This window comes from Haemorhous mexicanus, chromosome 22, assembly GCF_027477595.1.
Source record: "Haemorhous mexicanus isolate bHaeMex1 chromosome 22, bHaeMex1.pri, whole genome shotgun sequence".
In the NCBI taxonomy this organism is placed as follows: Eukaryota; Metazoa; Chordata; class Aves; order Passeriformes; family Fringillidae; genus Haemorhous; species Haemorhous mexicanus.
In genome coordinates, this window is record NC_082362.1 from 10,324,665 (window position 1) to 10,347,238 (window position 22,574).

The 22,574-nt window shown below is 49.9% G+C and overlaps 1 protein-coding gene across 2 annotated transcripts; it reads left to right on the plus strand.

The window, feature by feature from the left end:
• Positions 1 to 1,257: 1,257 nt before the first annotated feature.
• On the plus strand, positions 1,258 to 22,435 carry TADA2A (transcriptional adaptor 2A). Of its 2 annotated transcripts, XM_059865956.1 has the most exons (16): positions 1,258 to 1,309; positions 2,386 to 2,617; positions 3,245 to 3,351; positions 3,577 to 3,636; positions 4,174 to 4,265; positions 4,871 to 5,028; positions 6,292 to 6,380; positions 7,101 to 7,173; positions 12,078 to 12,141; positions 13,478 to 13,521; positions 14,029 to 14,139; positions 15,424 to 15,495; positions 16,163 to 16,295; positions 17,070 to 17,113; positions 19,588 to 19,661; positions 20,959 to 22,435. In XM_059865956.1, the coding sequence occupies exons 2-16, from the start codon at positions 2,593 to 2,595 to the stop codon at positions 21,142 to 21,144; spliced, it is 1,332 nt and encodes a 443-aa protein (XP_059721939.1). In that variant the 5' UTR covers positions 1,258 to 1,309; positions 2,386 to 2,592; the 3' UTR covers positions 21,145 to 22,435. The 2 variants fall into 2 exon arrangements, 1 of the variants encoding a protein (XP_059721939.1); XR_009489171.1 differs by lacking the exon at positions 16,163 to 16,295 and having other exon boundaries at positions 20,959 to 21,102.
• The last annotated feature ends 139 nt before the right edge of the window (positions 22,436 to 22,574 follow it).

The window sequence follows — 22,574 nt, forward strand, 5'->3', positions numbered from 1 at the left end:
GACAAAGGGGTTGGGAGTTGGGCTGAGACCCTCTGGAGCTGTTTCACTCGTGCCATGGAGCACCCACGGGGTGGAGGCACCTTCAGGGCCCTGCTGAGCTGGAAACCACTGGAGCAGATTGCAGAGAAGACGACTTTTCCTGCCACTGCTCCCTCCAGGAGCCATCGAGGGCCTGTGGCTTCAGCTCAGGTCAGCCAGGAGACGTCGTGTCACTGAAATGCTGGTCTGAAAAACCTCTAAGACTCCACAGATTTTTAATGTTCCTTATGAATATTTTTTCATTCCTATTCCTTCCATAACAGGAAGACCCTCAACACTGAAATATCTCAAGTTCACAGAAAGCTGCAGGCTTCAGGAGAGCATTTTTCCCTGGCAGATGCATCACCTTTCCTGGGAAAAGCAGGAACCAGATCCCCACACACTGATTCCTCCCCTTAACCACCCAGAGTCCTAACTCCCAGATGCAGGAAAAACCTGTTAGCAGAAGCAATAAATATTTCATTGACATTCCACACTTTGCCTCTCCCAAGTTCTAAATTTTTCCCATAATTTTTCAGAGGCAAAAGGAAAAGGAAATAGAGGCCAGCATTTTCAATCTTGTTGGTAAATAGTTCACACAAGGAGCTGAGATGGACAGGGAGGAATGGCTCCAGACTGCCAGAGGGCAGGGTTAGATGGAATATTGGGAAGGAGCTCTGCCCTGGGAGGGTGGGGAGGCCCTGGCACAGGATCCACATCCCTGGCAGCGTCCCAGGCCAGGCTGGACAGGTTTGGAGCACCTGGGACAGTGGAAGGTGTCCGTGCCATGGCAGGGGGGGCACAGGGTGATGCTGAAGGTTCCTTACCCAAACCGCTCCGGGATTCTCTCTGCTCTATCTGCTCTAATCCCTCACAGGGCCAGCTCCTCCCGTACCTGCTTCACAAGACCATCCGCAGTGTCCCGGGAGCCCTTTCCCATGAAATCACCCCCTCGCCACCTCAAGAGCTGCCGGGATGCCCCTGAAGGCCGAACGCCGTCAGGAGGCGGGGGAAGCTGCTCCGGTGACGGTGGGAGGAGCGCGGGGCTCTCCCGGGCGGTCAGAGGGGCCCGGGGCTGTTCCCCGCGGGACACGAGGCTGGCACGGCCTCTGCCGGTGCCCCGGTGTGGCCCCGGTCCCGCTGTCCCGGCCGGGCCCGGCGCCCTCAGGCCCCGCGAGGGGCGGGGCGGGGCCTGCGGCGCGCGCCGGGCCCGCCAGGGGGCGCGCGCCCCGCCCCGGCGCGTGCGCACGGCCGGGCACGCGCGCGGGCCCGACCCGCCGCCCCGAGCGAGGTGAGAGGCGGCCCCGGCGGCCCCGGCTCCCCCCGCCAACCCCGGCGGGCCGCACCGGGACCGGGCCGGGCCGGGCCGGGGGGAAGCGCGGAGAGCGCGGTTCGGGCGGCGGGGGGCGCGGGGAGCGCGGCGGCGGGAGCGCGCGCGCTTCTCACGGAGCCTGGCGGGCCGCGGCGGGGCCGGAGGGGGCGGGGCCGCCGAGGGGGCGGGGCCGGGCGGGGGCGCCGCCTGGCGGTGAGGGGGAGAGGGGCAGGCGGGAATGGGGATATGGGAGTGAGAATATGGGAATGGGGATGGGGATATGGGGATGGGGATATGGGAATGGGGATGGGAATGGGGATATGGGGATATGGGAATGGGGATATGGGGATATGGGAATGGGGATGGGAATGGGGATGGGAATGGGGATGGGGATATGGGAATGTGGGGATGGGAATGGGGATGGGGATGCGGATGGGGATATGGGGATGGGGATGGGGATATGGCAATGGGAATATGGGAATGTGGGGATGGGAATGGGGATGGGGATATGGGGATGGGGATGGGGATGTGGGAATGGGAATATGGGGATATGGGGATATGGGAATGGGGATGGGGATGTGGGGATGGGAACAGGGTCTTGAGGATGGGAACAGGGATGTGGGAATGGGAATGAGGATGGGGATGGATATGGGGATATGGGCATGGGGACATGGGGATGTGAGAATGGGGATGGGGAAATGGTGATGGGAATGGGAATTGGGATGTGGGAATTGGGATATGGGGGACTGGGAATTGGGGTATGGGGAGAGGGGACTGAGATATGGGCAATGGGAGTGAGGATGTGGGGAAGCGAGCACTGGGGTCTGGGGAGTTGGGATTGGGATATGGGGGAGCGGGGATTGGGATATGGGAGAGTGGGATGTGGGGATGGGGACTGGGATGTGGGGGATTGAGAACTGGGATAGGGACAGTGGGATATGGGAAGTGCTGCTGGGAGGTGCGGAGCACTTTCTTGCATAACTCTCACACACCCAATCCCCTGAACCCTCACATCCCCACCACCCCACAGCTGTGTGTTGGATTTCTCCCCACAGCCAGAGAGGATCCGTGTGGAATGGGGTCTGACGGCTGCTGAAGCCCTTCTGCCTGCTGCTCAGGACATCCTGGGAGGGTCACTCCACGAGGGCTGGGGGAGAGGCAGCATTCCCTTCGGGATCCCCCGTCTGGGACCAGGCTCACGCTGTGGCTGCTCGGGCCGGCCGGGTGTCACCCCAAGGAGCAGAGCCAGCAGCAGGGCAGGGATGGAGCGCCTGGCCTCCTTCAGCAGTAAGTGCCATCACATCCATCTGCTCAGGAAAATCCTGATGGCACAAGGATTTCTTGGAGCAGTGGGGTTTTGGAGTCACCATGCCTGAAAGTGCTCAAAAAGTGTGTGGATGTGGCACTTTGGGGACGTGCTTTAGTGCTCACACAAGTGATTCTGTGTGAGTTTTGTCTGATTTTTCTCTTCTTACAATTGAGCTGATTCAAATGCATTTCCTTGGGAAAAGTCAGAATCATAGAAGCACAGGCTGGTTTGGGTTGGAAGAAACCTTAAAGCCCATCCAATTACATGCTCTGCCATCATCCCAGGCTGCTCCAGGCCCCATCCAGGCTGGCCCTGGACACTTCCAGGGATCCAGGAGCAGCCACATCTGCTCTGGGCACCTGTGCCAGGGCCTGCCCACCCTGCCAGGGAAGGATTTCTTCCCACTTCTTCAATCTAACCCTGCTCTCCTTGAGTTTGAAGCCATTATAACCTGACATTCCTATTTATTGAGTCCATTTAAAATCCATAGGATCATCCTGAGCTGGGATGAGCCATCAGCTGCAGGGGCTGGGCACAGGGGGGCTGAGGGGCTGCCCAGGCAGTGCTGTGCCTGTGTGACAGGAGATCCCCTCTGCTCTCCCCAGGTGACCCTTTTGACAAGCCCCCGTGCCGGGGCTGCTCCTCGTACCTGACGGAGCCCTACGTGAAGTGTGCTGAGTGTGGGCCCCCTCCCTTCCTGCTGTGCCTGCAGGTGAGTGCCAGAGCAGGGCACAGCTGCCACTGCTCTGACAGAGCCACCACGGGCTGGCCCTGCCATCCCTGCCATCCCTGCACACCTGCTCAGGGACACGGGAGTGACTCAGGGGGCTGGAGGGTGGAGCCTTGAGACAAGGGCAGGTGGGCAGAGAATGGGAGTTTAAAAAGTGAAAATCTTCTCAGGGCAGAAGTAACACAGCTCTGGTCTTTTGTTCTGCAGTGTTTCACCCGAGGATTTGAGTACAAGAAGCACCAAAGTGATCACACTTATGAGATCATGGTAAATATTCCTTTTGCACAGCCCTGCTCAGTCTGGGCTCTCACAGCTTCCCTTGCTTACTCACATTACACTGCAAGAAGATGCAATTCTTTGATTCAGGGGTTTTAAACTATTAAAAAAAGAAAAAAATCCACCTGGAACAGAGTGGAGTAGTGGAGTCACTTACAGCTGCATCATTTTGTTGTGCCTGGGTGGCACAGTGCTCCTCACTAGACTGACAGTCCTTAAACCAGGCACATTGGCTTCTGATTCTCTAGGCTGTTCCTTCTTCCTCCAAATTAATAATTCTTAAAGTCTCCAGTGATTTTTCTGTGTTTCATGGTGCAGCATTGTGCAATTACAGCTGGGAGACACAGCATGTTCCAGTATTTGCTGTGGTTGATGCCCTAGGTAATCCAATAATTATTCAGCCAGGTTTTGTGGAAGTTTAAAGCTACCAGAATTATCTCTTGTGTCACCCTGTGGTTCAGAACTTCCCTGCCCTTTCTGAGGTGGGTTGGACCACAGGATCACAGTTTGTTCTTTTTTCTTCTCCAGACATCTGACTTCCCTGTGCTGGACCCCAACTGGACAGCTCAGGAGGAGATGTCTCTCCTGGAAGCTGTGATGGACTGTGGATTTGGGAACTGGTGAGAGTTCTGTGGTTCAGCCAATTCCAGTCAACGATGGGCAGGTTTTCCTTTCTTTCCCCTGGATCTCACTGTGGAATTCATCAGTGCACACTGGCTGTTCAATGACACTAATTCAGCAGCTAAAGGCAGGCTGGAGTATCAGATCCTGTTTTCATGAGCTCCCTGTCTCCTCCTTTGTTAAAAATAGTTGTGTTAAAATTCAGAACCCCAGGATTCACAGAAGCAGAGCTGGGAGTTCTTCAGAAGTAGGGTTGATAACTGGTCACTGAGTTTGCCATTGCCTGGAGCCAGTAAAATGTGTTAAAAGCTCTCAGATAACATCAGTAAATTTCAAGCCTGTTAAAGATGTGGCACATTCCATCAGCCAGAGGGTTTCCCATATGAAAACAGTGAATGGCATTGTTCATGGGCACCCAAAACTGTTCCCTGGCACCAACAAGTGAGTGTTGGTGCTGAGAGAGTGAGTTCAGGCACCAGCACAGGCCACTTCTCTGCACACTGCCAATCTCTTGTCCAAAATTACCTTGTCCCACTGGAGAAATGTGAGAAGCCCCAACATTTCTGTGTTGTTCACACGATGCCTCCCCCTCTCCCCACTCCAGGCAGGACGTGGCCAACCAGATGTGCACCAAATCCAAGGAGGAGTGTGAGAAGCACTACATGAAGCACTTCATCAACAACCCCCTGTTTGCCTCCACGCTGCTGAAGCTGAAGCAGGCAGAGGAGGCTCAGCACCACGAGACAGCCATTCCCTTCCACTGTGAGTATCCAGCCCTGCCAGGACAGGCAGCACAGATCTGGGTGCCTGCATTCCCAGAGGGATAACCTGGGCTGGAAGCTGCCCTGGGGGGTTCAGGAGCTGGGTTCTCTTCTCACTGGATGGGTTCCTGGCTGTACCAGACACACAAGGCTGCCAGCTCCACGGGCAAGGCAGGACACAGGGTCTGACCCAAACATCAGGGTCTCAAAAGCAGAGCAGAAATCCTCCACAACCCAGAAATCAGCCCAGCAGAAGTTTGGGATGTTTTATCCCACCCCAAAGCTCCTTCAGGTGTGTCCCTCAGGACAGATCCCAGTGTGCTTCGGAGCTGAGCAGGGATTTCTGCCTTCAGGCATTCCCTCTGCTCCTGAGCACATTTCTGTGTTCACACCCTGTCCCAGGCCTGACTGCTGATTTAATGTGTCAGAAAATCACTCCTTTCAGCTGTGCTGATTTCACACCTCTCCCTTGAAAGCTGCCTGTTAAAAAAGTCTGCAGCAAGTTCACAAATTCTCAGTTTTCCTTGCATTTCACATCTTTAGCATTCCCCCAGTCTGGCAGCTGCTCACTGCAGAGCTCCCCAGCCTCCCTGGGCCAGGCAGTTGCTGGAGCTTTACATTTCCCACTGAAGTGGTTAGAGCTAAACAGTAGGAACTGGGCAATTTTGGTTCTGTCCCTGGCTGTTATTGATATTTTTATGTGCCCTGGGCCAAGACAAACTCCCTGTGCCTCAGCCTGCTTTATCTGTGCTGTGGGACACACCAAGCTCAGCTCCTGCACCAGTGCACTGTGAGCCTCAGACTGCTGTTGTCTGTGAAACACCGAGCTCCTCAGCTGGGAAGGGCTGTAAAACCTGGGAGTTCTCTGCCTTTAATTGCAGCCCTGCCAACGGCCCCCTGAAGAAGGCAGATTTACCACTCCTGGTGCTATTAACTAAAGGAACCTGCACGCTGAGCCCCAGGGATCTGCAGAGCTTTACAGGGGGATGCTGAGCTCCAAAATGCAAAGTTTACATTTTATTACCTGTTTATTACCTTGAATTTGTGTTTGACTCTTGAGAATAGTACGAAGATCTCAGATTGCTGCATTTTTCTCTGGATGAACTCTGTCTTTTCTGGCTATAACACTGAATAAAAGCCCAATCAGGGTATTTTTCTTCCACTAATTATTCCCACTTTTCCTGCAAAATAAACACTTATTTACAGATCCTTAAAAGAAGATCTCAAGCCCCACTCAGCAGCTGAAAACCTTTGTTTTTTGCAGCTGCTGATGATCCCCCACGGCCCACCTTTGACTCCTTGCTCTCCAGGGACATGGCTGGCTACATGCCAGCCAGAGCTGACTTTGTTGAGGTAAGAAACACTCTCCTCCCGTTTAATCTTAAATTTCTTTCATCCTCCCATTTATTTTGAATTGGCTGCTGGGTGCAAGCTGAGCTCACTCAGCCCTGTTGGCCCTGCCTGTAAAAGCCCCAGAGGAGGGCCCAGGCTGAGGGATGCTCTCAGTCCTGTGCTTGGGCTGAGGAGCTGGGAGCTGCTCTCTGATCCTCCCTCCCAAGTGACATATTGGTGATTAAAGCTCTGGCTTAATGAGGCCCTTGGTGCCCGAGGTGGCGCTGGTGGCCTGCAGAGACAGGGCAGGAGCAGCTGCAGGACCTGCTGCTGCCAGCAGATGTCCAGCTGTCCAGATGTCCAGCTGTCCAGATGTCCAGATGTCCAGCCGGGGTGGCCCTCCTGGGCCAAAGGATCAGCCCCAGCACTGTCACCTGCCTGAGGGGAGCACACACCCTGCTCCAGACATCACCTGGGAGACCTGCATTGCCTCCCATGCTTTGGGCATGGAGCAGGCCCCAGTTCCTGCTCCTGTCCTGTTCAGCCCCCCAGGGCCTGGGTTTGTACCTTTGAGCAGAATCAGCTCCCAAAATCCCACCCAAGGCTCTCAGGCACATGGGGGTGTCCTGAGCCAGGCCAGGAGTTGGACTTGGGGATGTTTGAGTCCCTTCCAGCTCAGGACATCCTGATTTCAATGTTTCAGTGCTCGTTAGTGACCATGTATTGATCACCTCTGAACAGGAGTTTGACAACTATGCTGAGTGGGATTTGAGAGATATTGATTTTGTAGAAGACGATTCAGACATTTTGCATGGTAAGTGCCATATTTCTGTACCCAGTCTGAAAACTGTTTCAGGTGCCTGGGCAGCTTTTCATTTCTTTCTCCACACACTTTAAAAGGGAACATACACTTGTGATGTTTGGGGTTTCATGTTTGGGTTTTTAATGCATTAAATCTGTCGGGGTGGGTGTCACTGCAGGCAGCAGGGAGGTGTGCAGTGTATGTGAAACACAGGAAAAGTGTTGGACTCAAAGCTGTGATTTTCATATGTTCAGCATGCCCTGAGTTAGAGTAGCATCAGCTGTGTGTGACAACTTCCTTTTTATTGTGGAGATGATTTTGTGAGCCCAGTTCCTGCTCTGGGTTTCTGTGAGCATGCTGCCTTAATCACACAAAATAACAGGAATTACTGAAGTGACATTTTAATCCCCAGAGAGGAGAAGATCCTGCTTTTCCCCACGTTTGTAAGTGCACACAGGGTTTAGGAGTCCTGTGTTTGTGCCTCAGAATTCTGCCATCTGTGTCAGGCAGTTCTGAGCTAAAGCCTTTGCATCCCCTGGAGACAGACAAATCCCTGTTACGTACAGACAGGCTTGGCAAAGTTAAAAAAGCCAGTTTGAAGTGGAGCAGTGCATGCAGGAGCTTTAGGAATGCAAACTGCCCTGGCTCAGGGCAGGTCCTGAGTCCCCTTTCAGCTTTTATTGAGGGGGGACTGGCTTGAGGCCATGGCAGGGACTCCTCCTGCCAGCTCTCTGCTGGCTCCTGGTGAACTGAAAAAGCAAAATAATCTCCTACTTCTGCACATTAATGACAGACCCACGTCCAGCACTCCCTTACACCTGCCCTCGTGCCAGCCCTCATCCTCCAGCAGCTCTGCTAGCTCCTGCTGGATCTGCCTGTGCTCCTGCACATCCTGCAGCAGGGACTTCCACAATCCAATTAGGAGTTCACAATTTAATTACGTGTTGTGTGAAAAAATACTTCCCCCCGTCTGTCCAATGTTTTTGCTCGGTAATTTCATTGGGTGCTCTCTGCTCCATCCCTCAGCTGTCTCCAGTGCTGGGGAGGAGTTGTCAGGCAGTTGCTGTGTCAAAGTGCCTGGCAGAGCTTGTGGAGCATGGCCAGCTGCAGGCTGGGTCTCTTAGCCCAGAACTCTGGCATCTGCCTCCCCACAGCTGTCCACATCTGCCCAGGTGGGAGGGGAAAAGCCTGGCAGAAATCCAGCCAGCTTCTTTCCTTTTCCCTGGGGAGAGCAGGAATTCTTTCCTAAAGAATTTGGAGTGAGATCTTTCACTCCTGCCATTTAACACAGAGAAAGGCAGGAGCCACATCCTCCCTGTGCTGCAGTTTTGACCACTTTGCCTGAGAGGATTTTGCAGCCCAGCTGAGGAGCCCTGGGGGCAGGGGATGCTCAGCACAGGGCTCTTGAGAGCAGGGCTGGTTTAAGGAGCTTTGTGCTTGGGGGTGGGCAGAGGGGGCTGTGGGACAGCCTGGGTGAAAGAGAAAGTGGGACAGAAATGGGGCAAAAATGGGACAGGGGCTTGAACAATTTCATAGCCCAGAGAAACCCAAATGGGGCCTCACAGCCAAGACTGAGGCTCAGGTGGGGAAGAAAATCCTCAGTTTGTTTTCCTGCCACATGTTAAACCTCACTGGGTTCAGGATTAATTTTTGAAAATGACTTTTGTATTGCATTTTCTGCAAGTCACTCAGGCTGGGGCCTGGGACACCCCAGTACAATTTCTGTGGTCTCTCTTTCCTGCTCTTGGTGCACCAGAGCTCAGTGCTGCACATCCCACAGCAATATTTGTGCTTCCACTGGAGTGGAATTCCCCCTTCTCCCCTTTCTCCCACACTGCTTTCCATAATATTTTGTAAAAATTATTTTTTAAGTAGTTCTAGATCTGAGCTGCTTGACCTCTGTTTTCTGATGTATATCTTTTATGTGATATTTCTATTTAAAGCTTTATCCCATGTATTTTACCTGTCAGATTTCCCTGTGTCACTCTGAACAAGTTCTTGGTATTCCCACAAGAAAATGCTATTTATTGCAAGGTGGGAAGGCTCCCAGGCAGCTTTTGTGAGGATCACAGGACCTGTACCTGTACCAGCTCTCCCCACCTCACAGGAGGTCACAGACATCATTCTGCCACTTCTTGGTGTTTTTGAGATGGCAAAAATTTGTATGAAATCTCTCTCATTTCAGTTCACTTCTGGAATTGTTCTCTTTTGCTCAGTGCTGGCAGCACAGTAAGGACATGCAAATACATATTGCAGTTACACAAAATCATAATGGACAGATCAAAAGCACCAACCAGTTACAAGCCTAATTCAGCCCACAGTGCTTGAATATTTCATGAACTACAAGTTTTCATCAGGCTGAATTAGAACGTTGGTAATTTATCTTTTTCCCAGCTTTTTTTCCCCCCTTCTCATGTAAATGATTTTTCACTTCTAACACTGCAAAGTAATTGCTGAAACCACAGATGTAGAAGTGAGTGGAACTAGGCTGCAGCTGGCAGGGAAATGTGAAGTTAAGCTGCAGGGCAGTCAGTCCATGTCCTTCCTGACAGAGCAGTGTTTGCTGAGCTCCAGAGGCTGATGGAACTGCTTGCCATGGGTCCTGCTGTGCTCCAGGGTGCCTGAATTTGGGCTGCAGCCCTTCAGCTGGTGCCCAGCCCGGCACACACTGGTCCCACAGTGTTCACTGGGATTACTTTGCATTCTTCCCATTGCCTGGGCCTCTCCTGCCAAGGCAGGCTCTCTCGTGGAACAAAGCTCTCACTCAGGAGTGCTCCACAAACTTTCCTGCACACCAAGTCAGGCTGGAGAGGAATGAAAAGCAAAGAAACTGTTTGGGACACACTCTGCAGAAACCAAAATATTTGGGGTTTTTTTGGAGTGGAGGAAGGAGCCTTGAATTGCTGCCTATCAATGGGGCCTTCAGAGCCTTATCAGAGCCTTATCAGAGCCTTATCAGAGCCCAGAGTGGACACTGGGCACGGGGTCAGCTTGGAGTATCTGACACAGCAGCACAAGCAGCTGGCTCCCTGCAGAGCCCAGGGGGAGAAGGCCAGGCAGAGCCTTGCCATTCCCCCAGCATCTCCTCTCTCATTCCCTGCTCCTGGAGCAGTCAGAGTTATTCATGCACTCCAGAGCTGGGAGTGCCTGTCCTGCCTGAGTCTGCCTGGTAGAAACAAAAGCCCCTCCAGAAGGGTGTGTGGCAGAAATACTCATTGCTCTGGGAGCAGAAGCTCTGTTTTCCCCCTTCATTTGTTCCTTCCTCTCCCCAGCTGATCATCATTTCTTTGGAATACTGTGCACCCAGGTGAAAGCATCAAAACTCCATGGTTAGAGGTGCATAATTACTTGTGATATTTATAGAGGTTCTCCAGTGCAGTTTCTGCATGTACTTATTAAGTTCTGCCCACACAAACCCCAGAAAATAACAAGTTGGCTGAGCTTGCAGAGGGTTTCAAAACTACAAAAATATTTTCTGTAAATTGGCTCCAATTCCAGCCCTTCCTAATGGATTTCATTCATGTTTAACTTGCTGCATTCCCAATTTCCTGTCCCCACATTTTAGCACGAAGGAGAATTTGCTGTCTCTGCTTGTTCTTAAATTAGGAAACTTAAATCCCTCACTGTGAAAATACACAATGATGCTGGAAAATGCAAGAAATTCAGAAAAGCAAGGAGGAATATTGCAGCACCCCTCCTAGCTCATACAGAATCCTTTGCTCCCAGATTAATGTCAGAGCAATTTGGGACAAACTGAAGGGTTTTTATTGGGATCAAGCTCCTGAATCCCCACAGCCTCTGGGCTTTGTCCCTGTTTGTGTGAAATTTGATTACCCAGAGGGATGCAGGGATGCATTTCCCAGAGGCTGGGGCTTTCTGGTGTTTACACCTACATGCATATTTAAGATTACACAGAACCACACTTGTTTATTGCATTATTAATTATTAATCTGAGAGTACAATCAGTGAACTGCCACTATCAGTTTTGCTCTTTTTGTGTAACTACAGAGAGAAATTGGTCCTGGGTTCTGTCCCCCTTGGGCCACCCCAGTTCCCCTTTTTCCAAAATCTGGTGGTTGTGTCACAGCCTCCAAACCACTGCCAAGCCTTGAGCCTCTTCCTTCTGAGAGCACATGGAAATTATTAACATCAATTTTTAAAAAAACCCATTGAAAATCAGCCACCTCTACACTCATTTAATAACCTAGAATTTGTCTGTTATCCAACAGAGTAAGGGAAGGGAAGGGGATAGGTGTCTCTTTATCTTGTCTTTCAAGAATTTACCCCAAAAAAAAGTTTATTAAGCTAATGGCTGCAGGAAAAAGGAGCTGCAGGCTGTGTGAGAGGCTCAGCCAGGCTGCAGACAGGTTGGATTTGGGGAAGGATGTGATTCCTAATGAGCATCCCTTTTTCCTGGGCTTCTTCACATTGTCCTGAGCTATTCTTTGTTCTCCTGGCAGACAGATCAGTTTGGAAGTTAACAAGCTGGAATCTTCCAGATGTCTTTAACAACTGTAGCAAAGGCTACTTTGAGTCCTCACAGTCAGAGCTGTGTCTGCCTTTTGGAGTTCCCTGTTCTGGGCAAACATCTTTGCCCAAAGGTGGCACCTCAGGAGAAGGAACACTTGGCTCTTGCATGTGTGAAGGAACAATATTTGCAGGTAGCAGAGCAGTCCAAGAAGGAGGAGGAGAGGAGTTCTCAGGACCAGCCCAGGTTCATGCTGACATGAGTGATGGATTTGGCAGGAGGAAGCAAAGGAAACCTTCCCCAGGTAGCGAGGGCTGCCCTGAGCTGATGCCCCTGTAAAATTGCCTGAGGATTTTTAAACCATTTCAGCCTAATGTGAACATAAAAGCTTGGAATTCAGCCTCCTGCAGTGATTGCTTATGAATTCTTTAATCTTTGTGTTTTGCAGCTCTGAAGATTGCAGTTGTAGATATCTATCATTCCAGGTTAAAGGAGAGACAGAGACGGAAAAAGTGAGTTTTGAGGCAGTCACTGTGCTTTTCCTTCCCTGTGCAGTGCAATCATTCATCTCCTGCTTCAGATAAATCCTGCCAGACTGTGACTGATTGCTGGACCCCCTCTTTCCCCCAGAAATATTTGCATCATTATTTTTAAATCCTAGTGGTCCCTAAGTTAGTTTTCCACACTGAAGATAACTCAATTGCTGATGTGGGCTTGAATAATTTATTCAACTCATTTGACAGCGTTCTAGAATGACTCAATCTATTAATTAAATTAAGTTTTGTTATAACTTTGCAGTACTTTGTTCAATATTTAAAATTATATCTTGCTGGATTACTCCATACTGGAAGGATTAGTGATTTGAAGTGAGGCTGCTCCAGTCCTTCTCATAAAACTGCACAGTTCTGCTGAGTGACAGGAAGGATTGACCTGGTTCTTTATAATCCATAAATAAAAAGTATTTATGTGGTGTAATTTCCATGATGATCAGTCTTGTCATACTAAAGAAAAGTGCTGCAGGGCTCTCCATAACTCTTGTGGTTACACCAGTGTCAGGTTTTGTGAAGTTTCAACAGCAGGACGGGACAGAAATCTGGCAAATGCCACAAAAGTCAGTGATGTCACTGGCAGAAAGGTGACTCTGCAGGGACAGGAGGGTTTTGTGCACAGCAGAGGAAATGTCATGGAATTCACAGAGCAAGCTCTGGGCTGACCTTGCCAGCCCAGCTCTGTGATATCTTGTTTGCCAGCGGAGTCACCACAGAGCAATGAGCACGTGGCACTGCTCACCCTGGTGACAAAGGGATCTGTCAGGCACCTGCCTTCCCTCTGCTCCTTCCCTGATCCCAGCAGGAGCAGTCCAAGCCCAGAGTTACCTCCCTCACCTCTTTAAAACCCAGGCTGCCATGGAAAAATGCCTTTCTCCTGGGCCACTGGTGGCATTTTCAGTCCAGCTCTACCCTGCGCCTTAGCAGAGGGAAGTTTGTCTCTCTCTGAAGCTGGAAATGATGTTCATGAGACATTCCTTACCTCTGATTTTGGAGGGACAAGTTATAAGATGCTGTAGATGTGAAATCTGTGCCTGAAGAAGCAATTTCCAACCTTTAAAGTGATTGCAGCTCCTTTGTGCTCAGTGCTAATGCACACCACTGTCCAAGATTTACCCTGATTAAAGACACACTGCATCATGTTTCCATTCCAGCCAGCCCAGGGCTTATGGAAATTTCATTCATGTTTAGTTTTAGACTCCTCTGATGGTCTAAATCAAAGTTTCTTCTGAAGCCTTTGTGTTTGTGAGGCAATGCAGGAGTAATGGTCTTTAATAATATAATTTTCTTTCATTTCCAGAATTATAAGAGATCATGGCCTGATCAACCTCAGAAAATTTCAGAGTGAGTATCAGGTGTAACTGCTTGACTTCACAGTGGCAAAACTTCACACATTCACCACTTCCAGGTCACCAGTGTGGTTTGTTCATACTGGAACATATTCAGATGTTCTAAATTCCAGCAGATTTCCATTTCCTGCCCCAGCTGTCTCCAGCTGTCTGGTTCTAACTATCCCAGCCCAGTGTTTTAGTTCTTGCCTCAAAATTGCTCTTCAGAAGCAATTGGGCTCTGCTGAGTGGGGAAAAGGGGGAAGGTAGAACCCAGGCCTTGTAAGTGCACCTCACTCTTGTGAGAAATGACTGAGCAACATTTAAATATCACCCTTTGTGCCTTAAGGACTTTAAGGGCTGTAACTTCTGTTGCTTTTTACTCAGCAGTTTGTAGCTGTGGCACCTGAAAGGCCCAAATGTGGATTTTTGGGCAGTGCTGAGGCTGGGGCTCACAGCAGCCCCCAGAGAGGTGTTCTCCCTGGCAGCAGGGGTGGTGACATGTGGCACTTTGCCCCTGCAGTTCTGGAGAGGCGTTACCCCAAGGAGGTGCAGGAGCTGTACGAGACCATGAGGAGGTTTGCCCGCATCCTGGGGCCCCTGGAGCACGACAAGTTCATCGAGAGCCACGCGCGTGAGTCAGGAGGGCTGCAGCTGCTCCCCACACAGCCCTGTCCTGGGGGCAGGAGGTGCTTTTCCTCCTCCTCCCCCATCTAACCACCTCAGGAAAACAAATACATTTGTGGTCTGATGTGTTGAATGAGCAGCCAGTGGGTTTTTTCCACTAAACTGTGTCCGAGCTCTTTGTTTGAGTTCGCAGCTGACTGAACATTCTGGTCACATGTTAGAGGTAATATTTTTCTATCTGAAGAGCACTTTTTATTTACTGGGACTCTGTATCAGGGGAAGAATAAAATCCCTATATTATGTCTGTGTGGAGAGATTGGGAGCTGGCAGCAAAGTGAATTCTTTGAAAGACACACGTTAAAGTACTTAATGTCACATAATTACATAGTGCAGTGGTCATTATGTCCTTACCTTAGGGGAGAGGCATTGTTCCATCCCTGAATCATCCCACAGCCTGCATTTAGGCAGATTCCAGCCCGAGTCACCACATCCTGCTTCATTTTGTCACTTAAACTGGGACAGTTGTTGCTCATTAGAAAGAACAAAGCACTTAGGAAGTTGTGCCCGTGTTTTCAGGACACCCGGCATGAAATACCAAAAGCATGATCCTGCAAAGTCATGAGTCCTGCATGGGAGTGCTGCTCCTGGAACCTGGTTTTGTTGTTGTAGTGGCTGCAGATCCTCAGGTGAACCTGGCAGGTACAGGCACTACACAGGTCTCCTGAGCAGCAGCAGGAAATAAATTCACAAGGAAACTTGCTCTCTGTAAAACTGAGCAGTGCTGGAAGGCAGCTGATGAAAGCAACAGACAGGAAATATCTCTGAGCAGAAGAAACATTTCATAATTTCATCTTCCTGACTGCAGGAAAAAAATTGTCTGCAAGGAAAAATTTTGGAAGGTCCAGCTAGGAAAATCATAGTTCCAAGAGAATATTTGATGTATAAGGAGCCTGGCTGGAGCAGTTCCTCAAAGCTATTGAAATGCCTTCTAGAAATCCACATTATTGTTATTTGCCTTGTCTAGGGTATGGCAAAGGGACTATCAAAGCATGAAGAGAAAATGCCTTTTCAGAGCACGGAAATTCTAGAAACCAGCTGAAATCTGTGACCAAGGAGCATGGGGACAGAGAGATATTGAGATCTTGTGGAGGGAGGTTAACTCTGGCTGTGGTTTGTGTGTTCAGAGCTGAGCTGTGCAGGCAGATAACAAAGAGCCACATTCCCAGTCCACCCCACTGACCCACTTTTGCTTTTTTGGTTTTCCCTCCTGCCACCTCGTGGGGTCCAACAGTGGAATTTGAGCTGCGCAGGGAAATAAAGAGACTCCAGGAATACAGAGCAGCAGGAATCACCAATTTCTGCAGTAAGTACCTGATGCATTATTCAGCCCACTCCCATCCATCAAGGAAGGGAAGGATGATTTTACAACATTCAGGATGTGTTGAATAAAAAGGCACTTAGCTCAGAGAGGCTCTGGAGCTGAGCAAGGCTTCAGCAATGATGCACAGTCCAGCTGGGCTGGTTTAGAGCTGATCTGAGCCATCAGCCTGCAGATCACAGGGTCTAACACAGCTCTGCTCTGGGCAGCACTTTGCAAAAGCTTCATTAAAACATATTTATGTCGTGGCACAGTGGTCTCAGGGCTTTATCTTGGGACACTTGCACTGCCTGCCGACACCTGTGATATCTGGAGAGAGGCCTAAGGCCTCCACATGACAAAATGGCCTGGTTTATCCTGGAATTAGATCATGGAAGCCTTTTTTGTTTGATTTGTGCCTGAAATTAACAGGGGGAAGGGTGCAGGGTGGAATCTGATCCCTTCTGGTGCCAAGTGGTGACCACCAGGGAGAACAGCAGAGGCTGGGCCGGGAGCAGAGACCTTCCCAAAATCTCCTGAAGCAGGGACAAGGCTTGTGTTTTGGGAGTGGCAGGCTCCTGACCTTCCCAAAATCTCCTGAAGCAGGGACAAGGCAGTCTGCAGTGTTTTGGGGAGGCAGGTGGTGAGGGCAGGCTGTGTGTGTGTGCCACAGGTGCCCGGACCTACGAGCACCTGAAGAAGAGCCGGGACGAGGAGCGGCTGAAGCGCACGATGCTCTCGGAGGTGCTGCAGTACATCCAGGACAGCAGCGCCTGCCAGCAGTGGCTCAGCCGCCAGGCAGACATGTAAGCACTGCCAGGGGTGCCCAGGGAGCCTGGCCCAGCCTGGCACTGCCCCATCCAGCTGCCTTTGGGGCAGCCTGCTCCACTGGGAGGTGTCCCTGCCCCTCGAGGTCCCTTCCACCCCAAACCTTCCTGGGATTCTGTGGTTCACTTTGCATCCAACTCATTTTCCTGCCTGATAGTAACAAATCCATTGCCAGTTTATCAAAGTGGGAGCAGCCTGCAGAATTGAGAAGGGCTGAAGAGTGGGTGACAGCAATAGTGCTTGTTGAGTGCAGGCAAAGGAGGGACTCAAACCCCTCAGTTTTCTCAAATTTATATTTCAGGAACTGAGCTGCTGTTCATAAAGTCACGGAGGGAAATGAGCTCCTTATGGATATTAATGAGGGCACAGCTGATGCCTGAAATATTTCAGATGATTTTAGATGTAGCAGCATTATTAATGTGTCATCACCCTGCACGAGCACTTGGATTTAAGGAGCAAATGTAAAGGAAGTGCATCCTGTGTGCAGGAGATGGTTTGGAACTTCCCCACTCAGTCTCCACTGGATTTTTACTTGTGTGCCCCTCCACATTTCTTTAACAGGTTTCAGACATATTTTTCAATGTGGGAACACTAAATATTTATAAATCCTGTTGATTCCTAGTCAGGGCCTGGGTTATGCAAGTTGAATTGTATAATTATTACAAGTTGTGGAAGAAGCACTTTCAGGGCCAACACATGCAGTTATTCCTAAAAAAACATGAAGGCAATTTGAAAATTTCCTTTCTTTTCAGTGATTCTGGCCTGACTCCCACGGTACCAGTTCCTTCAACTACAGGTAAGTGTTAGATGATGTCTGCCAAAACCCAGTAATATTTCTCTGACAGCTTTTTCTGACTTTTTCTCAAGTGCCAAAGTGTCAGTCCTCAAACCTCACGGTGAAGCACTGCTCAAGTCAACATCACATCAATCTGCAAGTCATTGCACTCACATATCCTGCAGGACTTTTTGCTGAATTTCTAGATTTTTCTGACTAGAGGTCAAAATCCATCCTAAAGCTACATTAGCAAGGCAGGAAACAAAAGAATTTTCACAGTCTGTAAGCATAAATCAGGGTTTTTTCCACCAAGAGGACCCCATCTTCTTTCAGTGCCCAGTCAGGACAGATTCAGGGGTCATCAAGGTCCTCATGAACAAGACTTAAATAAATTCCCATCCCATTTGTTGAGGTCGTGGGGTGACTGAGGCTGGGATGAAGTTTTACTGCAAGGTTGTTAAATGTTGCCAGGCAGAATGGCTTTGGCTCTGTCCCCACACCCACTTTTTATGTGGATGCTGTTAAACCACTTGAATCAAACCTCTCAGAGGTGGACACTGGGTCAATATGTTCTTCCTCATTTCTTCCTGGTAAATTTGGGTCAGGATCCCAAGCAGTGAGTCAGGGCACTACAGACTGTTCTCAACCTGTCTGGTGATTGCTAAGATCTGGTATTTTGGAGTAAAAAACAGCTTTGTGTATCTCAGAGTCCGTGAAGGGAGGACAGTGTCTTCCAGCTGAAGGTCTGGAATGAGGGATGAACTTCCTTGTTTGTCAAGGATCCAGTGTCCCATGGAGGGGATTGTGTTGCCTGTGGAGCTGTGATAGCTCACAGTGTTTACAAGCAGCATCACATGTGGAACAAAACCCAAACAGAATACCATAGAGTTGCTAATTAAGCAAACATCCTGCCCAGGGATGCTGGGGAAGAGCTGCCACGTGGCTCTAATTAAAGGCTGCATCACTCTGAATATACAAGAGGGCAAATTAATGCTTCACTTCTAGATTCTAAGCTCTTGACTTTGCAGCCTTGATATGTTTTATTTAGTGTAGTTTGTGTGTGTGGTATTTTCTGGGTTTATAAAAGAGTAAAACTGAATTCTGTCATGTCCCTCCTAGCACAGTGGCCTCATGCCATGGGAAGGGGGAGCAGTGCTGAGAAATAACTTCCTTTACACCTCCCACAGACTCACACTCCAGCTTCTCCCCAGTCCCCCAGCTCCCTCTGCTCAGCTCCTCACACCCAGCCAGATCCCTTCTGTTCCTGCAGATGCCCAGGAGACACAGAGACTTCCCAGTGCCAGGGGCAGGACCTGGCCAGGGCAGGATCCTTGGGAAAAACAAATTTTTTTTGCACATTTCCCAAGGTCTCATCACTTCACCAAATTTGGGGAGTTATCCTGGGATAGACACCTATCTCTAACAGTGCTAAATATGCAGCCCACAGCACAGAGTGAGAGACTTTTTTCAATGTGAATAAATAACCCAAACTTTGTCCTGAGCTCTGCAAATTGCAAAAAAAAAAAAAAACCACAACAGCTATTAAAAAAAAAAAAGCTGTCTGCAAGCAGAGAGCCCTTGTGAAAGTTTAGGCTATGCCAGGTAACAGCAAAGTAAACCATAACTTATAACTGCTGTTTATATAATGATATAGAAACAATAGTGAGAGTGATAAACACCAGATGAGCTTGTGATAAATATTCCTTCAGAACTGTTCATCCTAACAGACAAAAAGTCAATCCCCAAACTGCATTTGCCTTGCAATACCTGAATGGTATTTAAAGGCATTTGAAGAGAACTCTGCCTCATGAAGCTGTCAGTAATGCCAGAGAGAAATTGGCTTAATCACAGCAATAAAAAGTCTCATCATCCTTACAAGGTGCTGGTTTCAGCACACCTGGCACACCCTCCCTGCAGCTGGGACAGTCAGGAGGCTCAGCCCAGCTGAACCATGCCTCATGCCACTCTGACACAAAGCTTCCTCCCAAAAACCAACAGCTCACGAGTCTCATGCAACATTCACAGAGCTTCAAATTGCAAAACCAAACCTTTTGTGGCATCAGCAGAGCTTTCTGCTGAGCCCTGGATAGCCCTGTCTGTAAACACTTGGCTCCAGCTGGGTTGAACTGCCTCCCTGGCAGGGCCCAGGAGCAGCCACCCCATACTGCTGTGGTTCTGACAGAACTTTTCTGATGGAGCTTTTCCTCCTGATCCCCCACACTGCTGTGGTTCTGACAGAGCTTTTCTGATGGAGCTTTTCCTCCTGATCCCCCACACTGCTGTGGTTCTGACAGAGCTTTTCTGATGGAGCTTTTCCTCCTGATCCCCCACACTGCTGTGGTTCTGACAGAGCTTTTCTGATGGAGTTTTCCTCCTGATCCCCCACACTGCTGTGGTTCTGACAGAGCTTTTCTGATGGAGCTTTTCCTCCTGATCCCCCACACTGCTGTGGTTCTGACAGAGCTTTTCTGATGGAGTTTTCCTCCTCACCCCAGGCAGACGGAGTGCCCCGCCGCTGAACCTCACGGGCCTGCCAGGCACTGAGAAGCTCAACGAGAAGGAGAAGGAGGTGAGGAGAGGATGGAAGGATCATCTCCACAGTCTGTGTCTCCACAGCACAGGGCTGCCCACACCACGCCTGGGGAGCTGTGAATGTCACCTCAGTCACAGGCCCTGACTGCTCTTCCTTTCTCACAGAAATCATTCAGGTTTTCCAGCTGGCCTCTTAGTCTGCTGTGCTACACGTACAGCACAAAGTGGCTGATTTAGCAAAGAAAGGAGCAGAGCACCAGGGTGTTCTTTGGTGCTGTTACCTCATCCATCTCCCTGCCTGCCCTGTGAGGCTGGGCTGAGCACAGGGGTTAATTTTTCTTGATGAATACTGGTTGTTTTTCAGCCCAGTGCAGGCCTGTCCTCTAACTCAGTGAACAATATTGAAACAAGAGATTATTATTTCTTAATAGAAATCCTGAGGTGTCCTTAGGCTGCCCCAGGGAGGTTGCAGTGCCCATGAAGCACAGCTGTACCTCAGCCTCCCCTCTGTGCATGTTTCCCTTGGCTGGAGCACTGGGAATCAGCTCCTGGCTTTGGTGGAACTGGCATTTCTGCTCCATTCAGCACAGGAATAATGGTGGCAGGACATCAGTGTGTGTGTGGAATCTGATTTCCTGGTCAGCTGAGACAGAAAGTCTGAGGGCTGAGGAATTCTGCAATTTCCTATCCATGAGGAATGAGCATGAAGCATTTCCTTATTAAAGGGAGGAGACAGACAGTTTCTCCAGCAGGAGCCATGCCATGCTCCTGGAAGGCAGCTGGAATTTGGGAGCTGAGCAGGAGCTGTGCAGCCAAACAGCTCAGGGGCTGTGCAGAGCCGTTCCTTACCAAACTTCCAGCCACGGAATGCCTTCCCTGCACAGCTTCCATGCCAGACTTGTGGAGGGGGAGCTGCTTTTGTAGAAGGTATTAGAGCCTGAGTCTGCAGGGGATTAGCAGCCAGATGCCCTCCCTGGCTCCTGGCCAGCCAGCCCAGTTGCTGCTTCCAATTGTGGCATGTGTGCTTCCCGGGCTTGGGAAGGAGCAACGCCCACACAGGACACACTCAGAGCTGTGCTCCTGCCAGCCCAGGGCTTGATTTCATCCTCCTCCTTGATTTTTCCATCAGGAATGTTTGTGAATGCAGCAGCCAGCAGGCTCCTCCCCTCCCTACCTGTGGATCCAAACAGCATTCCCATGTGCCTGCCCTGTGCAAGGAAACACTGGAAGTGTTCTCAGGAAAATATTCCCCGTGCTCCTCCCCCAGCAGGGCTCTGAGAATGGAAGAACATGACAAGTGTTGGTGTTTATTAACTTCACCTTTTGTCTTGCAGCTCTGTCAGATGGTGAGGCTGGTCCCTGGAGCCTATTTGGAATATAAAGCTGCTTTAGTGAACGAGTGCAACAAACAGGGAGGCCTGAGACTGGCGCAGGCTCGAGCCCTCATCAAGATTGATGTGAATAAAACCAGGAAAATCTATGACTTCCTGATCAGAGAAGGGTACATCACAAAGGCCTGAGGACAGGCAGCAGTGCTTGGCTGGAGCAGGCAGATGTGGAGAGGCTTTGAAGTCGCTTTGACAGCGCTGAAAGATTTCACCAGTGTTGAATGAAGGACATTTCCTTTTGTTTAAAACCTTTCGGGGCTTTTTTTTTTTTTTTCCTTTTTTTTTTTTTTTTTTTTTTGTAAAAACAAGTAGGGAGCTTTGTTAAATTGCATGAATGCTGACATTTGTCTGGGTTCCTTTTGACTCTGCTGTTGTCAGGATTCCTCTGCCTCGCAGCGCTGGGAAGGATCATGTGCCATAGAAGCTGATGTTAAACGTGAATGGGCATTCATTCCTCACACCTCCTGTGGCTGCAGAGAGCATCACGGTACCTCTGTGCTGCTGGTGACAAAGAATAAGGACACAGCCACACTTTTTGCAGCACAGGGTATAGAAATGCAGTCCCTCCCTCCTTGTGTTCCTTCCTAAATCAGCAGCAGCTCTCAGAGGCGACAGCACGTGCCCAAGGGTGTAAAAATAGAGCTTGCAGTGGTCCGGTCTTTTTAACTTAATTGTGACAAAGAATGGGTAAGGACATGGCAGGGAAGCTCCTCAACAGTTGTTACTTTTTTGTGGTATTAGCACATATCCCAGCAGGAGGGCTCTGCACTAACCAAGGAGCTTGGATCCTGCTCCCCCGTGATTTGGGGGTGTCAGGTTAAATATAATCCCTCCATTTCAGTCTTCTGCTCCTTGGGAAGGCTGGAAGCTACAGCCACTGCAGCTTTTGGGAACAGGAATAAAAAGGTTCTTGGGACCCTGATGTTCTCCCACAAAAAAGGAGTGAAGAAGCTCCTGTTTGTGAGGTTTTATTCCCTCAGCATTACCAGTGACATGCCTGAGGAGGTGCCACAAGTCACTGCTCAAACACAACCCCCATGCCATCAGCTGGTCCAGGAGCTTCAGCACCAAACGTTGGGATTTGGCAGTCAGTTGGATGATGAAGATGGTTCTCTGCAGGTGCAGCTGGTGTGTTTATTGAATGGTGAATTGTTTGTCAGACAGCTTCCTGCTAAGGTGTAATGCTGGAATGATGTCCCACAGGAAAGCTGGGAGCCAGAGCAGGTGGGGCGTTGGATGCTTCCAAGTTTGGGATCTCTTGGAACGGCCTAACTGAGCTACAGCTGCACCAGTACCTGTCTAAGGTGTTGAGGTTTGGGTTGTTGTTTGTTCCCCATGAGTAATTATCCTGTGGACACGAGGTGCTATTGAATGTGAAGTATTTTGGTTTGTAATAAAATCAAAATGACTTGAAACCATCTTACATCCACATCCCCAGACTCGGAGTGAGACTGTAAAGGTCACACAGCTGCCTGGATCTATATCCATCAGCTCCTCACCAGGAGAGAGGAGATAAACCCCAGCAGCGGCCGTAGGGATGCAGCCACTGCAGCTCCTAGCAA